Below are 7,135 nucleotides of genomic sequence, written 5' to 3'. Positions count from 1 at the left end.
ACAAGGTGATGTATTTATGGTACAACAGCATAGCCTCACAGTAGCACTGTTCCCAAAACTGGCCCCATCCTCCTTCCAAAGCCAAGAGTAGCTGCGTATTCTGTCATTCAGAAGCAGACAGAACAACACCAGTGTTCAGTCAGGTAACTTCCTTTCTTTCTGACCTTGAAAGCTTTCTGACAAAACACTAGAATTCTTCTGCTAAAGGTTTATACCTGAGCAACAGTGTGTGGAACTACTCTTTGCTTATTTAGTTTGTGGTCGTGTCAGTTTCCTTCTCTTTAAGAGAATCCTCTCCTCCTTTCAACCTGAAGAAATGAGAGACAGATCCAAAATCACCAAGTGTGGGCTGTTTTTTGATATAAATAAGGTAATTCATCATTTTATCAGCACAAGTGAACAATAATAAAAACATTGTTTTAGTTCTAGAGAAAAGACAACAACAAACATCAGTAAAGACTGATACAAAGTAATGGCAATGCTTTTGAAAGTTTGTGGAATATGACACCATTTCCTCACCATATGAAGACACTGAAGGTGGAATTCTGACAGCACAAAGAGATTATAGTCAAAACAGACCATATTACCTCAGAATGTCAAAGAAAGTCAATGTAGTACCTATTTCAGGTATGATGAAAACAAAAGAGCCAGTTTGGAATGCAACAAATCTATAATTGGATCACTGTTCCTTCATGAGATTAAAACAGTATACCATTAAGCACTGGTCCACTTTTTTGCTTTTAAAAAAGGGCTACATGTCATATTTGCACTGAAAAAAAAAAGTTATTTAATCAGAAATACACAATGCTTAAAAATTATTTTTAAAGGTTGACTTGGGCCATAAAATATCAAATTATGAAAAAATCGAACTCTGCCTCTTTCTCAGTTTGAAAACCACACAACAGTTTTCCTTCGGTTCATCAATGCCATCGATAAATAATCCAACACAGGCAAAATACTTCTACAGTATTAAGAACAGGGCAGGCTGACTTCACAGTATTCTTTTATGGACAGATTTTGTACAGCTCAATAAAAAATTTCAAAATGTCTATAACCCTGGTTCCATAAAGACGGGAATGAGATAAGACATGTTGGCTCACAGCTCATACAATTTGAACATATAATGCAGTTATGCCTTTTAAGACATCTAGGGGCTCAATTTGAACAGGAAACCCTGACTTCCAGGTGATAAAATCCTGGCTCACCTTATCTACATTAATTGAGGTCCACTATTCACTGCAACTCGACAGCACAAGGCCCTCACTGACCTTTAGGCGTAAAAGCTGCATTATGGTGAAAAGTCACCCTGGAATCCATAAATGGCTAATTTAGTACAGGAGGTTTTTACTGCACGTGGATAGCGCTTGCGTTTAACCGACACCAGATTCAAGAGTAATGTGGTTTCATATCGCCAGATTATATGCTGAAATAGCAACAGGTAAACTGTAAGTGCCAGTTTCGCAGGCAGACTAAGTCTATATTGTGGAAAATGACAGGACGCACTCGAGGCGGTATTGTAGGAACATGTCCACAGCGGCGCTTTGCTAGAGATCATGTCCCCTGTCTCTGAATCACCATTCCAAAGCCTGTCATTTACATGCACACAGAGCCCTGGTAGAGGGCTGATTGAGTAGTAGATATTTAAAGACAAGCGCCCTGCTGAGATATGAGAGCGCTCAGGGATCAAGCCCCTAGAGTCTAATCCTGCGTGTACCAAAACCTACTCGTTGGCCAGCGGGGGGCCACAACTGCAATCGGACCAGTGTGAGCATGTCCTCTTGGGGTAATGTGGCTAGGGAGGCCCACTAATGTAGAGCACTCCTACTGACTTCCATCAAGAGGTATAATAGGCCATACTTGTGTTCCCACTCTGAAGAGTGGAGCTCTTTTCCCAACCCTACTGTGGCACGGGAAAGTAAATGCATGACTTAAGTTAAAACAACAATGTGGAAATGGTAATGAAACTATCGAAAATGAATTACACTGAATTACACAGAAAAAGCTTAGGAAATTCCTATTTGTAGTAATAAAGAACAGAGAATCAATGTGGAGAGGGCATAGCTGTGATTTAAACACTTGGAAGGCGTGGCTTCCAGCCCAACTCAAACCCTTTTTGGCCTTTAGAGGCTTGATTTAATGTTGTTGTGCATGCGATGAGTGAGCGTGCCCCACACGTCCTACCAAATGCACCTACCGGAAGGGAACAGCGCTTCTCTAGCCAAATATCTAAACAGATAATAAGTTGTTTGTTTTTAATAATTAAATGACATGGTACGGTTCGGCAGTTCATTATACAGTTTAAGACCATTCTTTTTGTGTTTTAGTCAATCTTTAACAAATAGCTAAAAGTAAAAGATGAATGTATGGGATGATGGACAACAACATAGCCAGCACACTCCTACACACATCTGATCGCTCCATACATTTCAGAATCTTAGGGAGATGGTTGAGTGACGCCCTTCTCCCAGTCACTCTCTGCTCCTCTCCGAGACAAAATGAAGCCCCACCCCACAACCATCCCATTAGCCCCAGCGTCCCTCCCCAATCAGTGTCTGAACCTGTAAGAAATGGGGAGTAGCAGATTGTTCTTCTTTAGGGCCTGCACCCTGCTGAGCGTCTCCTCGTCCAGGGCGATGTAGCAGCGGCGTGCGTAATCTAGCAGCTTCTCCTTGGATGGGTCAAACTCGCCCACCTCCGCCACCTTCTCAGGGGCCACCAGCAGCAGCTCAGCGATAGGTGTGGTGGAGGCCACCGTGTTGCGGTCAACCCCATGGATCTGGAAGGCCTTGGACATGTTCTTCAGCCGCTGGTAGGTCAGAAGGATCTTCTTGTAGCGGAACAGCACCCCAGCTGCGTCTTTGACTAGAAGGGATAAGATTAAAGAGGGAGTTAAGAGACAGTGATTTCACCTAAGTGTTGAAAGAAGCATTGAAGATGTCCTAGGTATGTTTTAGGTTGGCGTCCACAGTCTTTCACCTCTCTGCCTCTCTCTAGTAATTCGGAAGACCCGTCTCCTCTTCATCCCTGGGTGTGCACCGCTGCTCATGCCCTCTGACATCACGTTCTCCCCAGAAATCATTTCCTCCTCATCCATGTAGCCATCCTGTTCCAAGAACTCCTCGGCCTCCCCCAGGAGGGACAGGGAATCTGGATGGGCAAACAGCATGACACACAAGATCATGACAAAAAGCCACTTTGAATTAGGAATGCTAGACTACACTAGATGTGATCATTCCCATTACCTGGTCCGACGCTTCCATGTGCATTCATATCACTCATGGATGGTCTGGAGCTGCTACTGTTGCTGCCACTGCTATGTCCCTGCAAAAGGGACTGAGATGCCCCTGGGCTGAACATGGAGCTCATTGCAGCCATCTGACTGGCTATCGTGCTGGAGGTGTGATTTTTGGGTGGGGCCATGGCAGTGGGGCCAGGTCTTCGCTGGAATATCTGACGAGAGGCGAAACGCTGTTGCTCAGACTTCTGCTCTGAAAAAGTTAATGATTAGAAAATGGGAGGATCAATAAAGGTGATCAGTGAACTGAGGTATTGGTGAGAGATGCTCAGAAAGTAGACAAGGACTAGATCAGTAAAGACCACCGATGGCCATAGTTAGGGTCCTTTTCATTTCTCTCTTCCAGGTATAAAGTTCCAGGGTTTTGTATAACAAATCAAACTTTGAGTATTAAATAACTAAATTGGCTGTTTAATGTCTGTAACAATCATTAAACCACATCAGGTGGCCACTGTTAAATTCTGGAGGACAAAATATATTTCACAGTGTTTCTGTAGAGCACATGAATGCAGAGTTTTCTAAATAAATTACCTCTGGATTGATGCAAATAAATAAAAATAGATTGTGTTTCCATTTTAAAGTCTGGATCACAGGATTCTGTCTGATAATTTTGATAGGGCCCTAGGGAGGAGAGGTAATAAAGCAGTTCTTACCAGCAGGCCTCTCTGTCTCTCTCCTTGCCTTCCATTCAAAACGTCTTGAGTCATAGCCTGAAGGAAGAAAAAGAAGGGTTCACAAGACATCTATCTGGCCTGTAGAAAGTCTCTAATCACATCTTTTTTTTATCCTCCATCCATCCCAGTGACTATCCTGCCCAAACCCAATCCATCCCCATCCATATGTTCTTATTGGCTTCATTGGTTCTACGTGAGCCCAATGAGCCAGATATTTTACACACAGGATTACTCTTCTTAAAACCGTTAGAAAGATAATCCACAGACAATTATAATCTTATGAACAATCTTTATCTAGTCAAAATGCTAAACGTTCAATTTAAAGGCCTGTTAGATTCATTCAATGCATCAATAGCACCTACAAAAATAATAATAATGATTAAATACATTTGTAGGCCTTACTATTGTACTGACTACAAGAAAATATTTTTTATAGAAGACACTAACTTTCCTTAAATATTATTTGTTGGCTTTTTATTGATAGTTCAATAAAAGGGTGAAGGGTAGAGTTGGATATTGAGCATAGAGCCAGGAGTGTTACCACTGTACCATGATTCATATTAAACGGCAACATGGACAAGTCATCTGGTGGAATAGCCCTTGTTTTTTTATATATGCATAGACAAAGGCTTTAAAGACAAAACGACACATTGCAAGTCTAGAAATGTAGAAATAAACCGCATTCCATTGTAGGAAATAAGTACTGATTTGGTGTTGACTCTGCATTGTTAGTGAACAATGACAGTCAACGCACAAGACCCGAAAAATCTATTTGTGACTCCACATCACTAAATTCAGACAGGCCAAATGATGCCTGAGAGGACTCTTTACAATAACCAATATATAGCAGCTTTCAGCAATTGAGGTGGCCCAACACATACTGCAGTGCTGTCTCTGCCTGTTCCGACTGCTGACAGTGAGAAGAGACAAGCATTGAGCACTAGTCACAAAGGCATGTGCTGAATTTGGCACAGGCTTACATTATTATATATATTTTTTTTTACATGGGTCAAATTAATTATATAAAACACAGGCTCAGCTCGGCCCGAACTGGTTGGATTTGCACTGATACTGCGAACTCTACCACTCTTACCGTTGCTGCACTGGCTCTGGCTAGGACCATGGCTCTGCTGGCCCTGGGTCTTGGTGGAGAAGATAAAGCGGTCCAGCTGGCAGCGCAAGAAGTCTCTCTCCTCCTCCAGATCTTCAATACGTTTGTGTAGCCATGAGTTCTTCTCCAGGGAGATCTGCAGCTGTGTTCGCAGGTTGGTGATTAGCAAGTAGGAGCTGCCTGGTGGGGGGGCACCCGATGATGGAGGTGACTCTAAAACATAAACAGGAAGTTAAAGGTCAAGGGTCAATCATTGAATATCCTGATTATTTCACCCCTGAGAAACCAGGTGATTGTCAATTCCGGTCATTCAACTACGTTAATCTGTGGGCACAGAACAAGAAAGAATATGATATGAACCGTCAAAACTCTGTTCATTCTGGTTGAAGAAGCCTTGCTGCTCAAAGTTGTTCTCTTCAAACGGAATGGAGATTTCATAGGTATCCTCGTTCTTCGGAGCTACAGAGAAGGAGAGATGTAGAGTAGTACATGCATACAAACACCAATATGGCTTTATAACTTGGATAAGCATGTCTGTTAAATTACTAAACATATAAAAGTATTACTTGACTATGACAGAAATATAGACCTATTCATCTTGTAGGTACTAGTTCGAAAAAGAAAAAAATAAGTCACTGTCAAACATGACATCATTAGCTTAGGCAACTTCTCTCTGTGCCGAAACCTGAAAAGGTTTTACAGTTGCTTTAGCTATGCAGTCGTTAGGAGTTTCGCGATCTTACTCTGCATGTGGTGGGAGCCTGTGTGATTCTTTGAGATGGGCGCACCGTCAGTAATATTTCCGTCCTCCATCTCTTGCACCCTTTATTGAACAGAAATAATACAGATTTCTTAATTGCATTACGCACATAACATGCAATGACATAACACTTCCACTAACAACGCTTTGTATGTAACCTAGTAACTTCGAACGGTTGCTCGAACTTGTTGGCTCAAAACTTCCTAACTATCCGAACACTCAGAGTCAGACACTACGTTAACGTTAGTAGCTAGCTATGTAGCTATCAATATATTTTTTACAACCAGATACAGAGAAACTTCTAAATTGCAGACAGGCTTGCATTGGTTCCCTTTGTCTACATACACTTGCGAGCGTAGTATCAAGTTCTATTGTTAAATTATTCACAATATTCTTGACATTGCTTGCAATGTATAATTAAAAATGGACACGTTACATAGCTATGAAATTGCGAGTACTACTGTACTATAGTATAAGGGATCCTGTAACACAGGCTAACTAGCTAGCTAATCAGATATTACTGTTCTGTAACTAGCTAACGTTAGCTAAAAAGCTAGCTAGGTACTTCCTTTAATCACAAACTATTTGTATGGTGGAATTCAACAAAGATCTATGCTACTCACCGTTATTCAGTCGTTATAACGCCTTTTTCACATATAACCCCCCTTCATTCTGTGCACTTTTGTACCTAGCTAGAACAATAACAATTTAGCGTTTATTTTACAAGCGTTGTTTACGTCCTTTGTCGTCATTTCCGTTTAACTTGGGGATAGTCTAAGTTTGGCAATATTTTATTAAACGAAAAGGCGCTTCTGAATACAAAGTAAACACGTTATTCCAGAACACAATGGTGTCAACCACTGTCAACAGAATCCCGCTATATTTAAGCCTATACCTAACCATTAATTTGAAGAAATTTGCAATTTGAAGTGCACTGTATTAGGTATGTATGATCTCCTTTCTAATGTAGGTAATAACACCATTACAGAGGACAGACAAAAACTTGTTGGTCAGGTTTTTCTTGTTTCCATTCACGGCTGCTTTGAAAAAATGATCATTACTAGGGACTACAAATGGAAGTTAGTTACATAGGCAAATATCATTTAACAAATGAGAAATAAACGAATCTAATGTTATATTACACAAAGCAGAACAGCTCATAAACTGGTGTCAGGTAACATTGACTCTTGAGGGAGAAAGCCTGAAGATTAAAGTACTGTCTGGATCTTTTAACATATCAGAACGGATACGCACCTTCAAGGGGGTGAGTTTTAAAAGGTTTGTCGGTGTTGAAA

The 7,135-nt window shown here is 41.1% G+C and overlaps 1 protein-coding gene across 1 annotated transcript; it reads right to left on the bottom strand.

The window, feature by feature from the left end:
- Window positions 1-398: 398 nt before the first annotated feature.
- Window positions 399-6,589, bottom strand: ccdc106a (coiled-coil domain containing 106a). Its single transcript, XM_020041366.3, has 8 exons — window positions 6,464-6,589; window positions 5,824-5,903; window positions 5,441-5,539; window positions 5,063-5,293; window positions 3,949-4,005; window positions 3,243-3,488; window positions 2,977-3,147; window positions 399-2,862 (listed from the first exon to the last, which is right to left on the bottom strand). The coding sequence occupies exons 2-8, from the start codon at window positions 5,891-5,893 to the stop codon at window positions 2,546-2,548; spliced, it is 1,191 nt and encodes a 396-aa protein (XP_019896925.1). The 5' UTR covers window positions 5,894-5,903; window positions 6,464-6,589; the 3' UTR covers window positions 399-2,545.
- Between the last annotated feature and the right edge of the window lie 546 nt (window positions 6,590-7,135).

Source organism: Esox lucius, chromosome 20 (assembly GCF_011004845.1).
Source record: "Esox lucius isolate fEsoLuc1 chromosome 20, fEsoLuc1.pri, whole genome shotgun sequence".
NCBI classification, from domain to species: Eukaryota; Metazoa; Chordata; class Actinopteri; order Esociformes; family Esocidae; genus Esox; species Esox lucius.
Note: the sequence above shows the minus strand (reverse complement) of the source record. Positions and strands in the feature narration are given on the sequence as shown.

Excerpts from the sequence above, each read along its gene's own strand:
- ccdc106a (XM_020041366.3), bottom strand. The coding sequence starts at position 5,893 with ATGGAGGACGGAAATATTACTGACGGTGCGCCCATCTCAAAGAATCAC. Across the intron at positions 4,006-5,062 it reads CCAGAGCCAGTGCAGCAACG|GCTATGACTCAAGACGTTTT; the intron begins GTAAGAGTGGTA and ends TTCTTCCTTCAG. Across the intron at positions 3,489-3,948 it reads AGAGACAGAGAGGCCTGCTG|AGCAGAAGTCTGAGCAACAG; the intron begins GTAAGAACTGCT and ends TAACTTTTTCAG.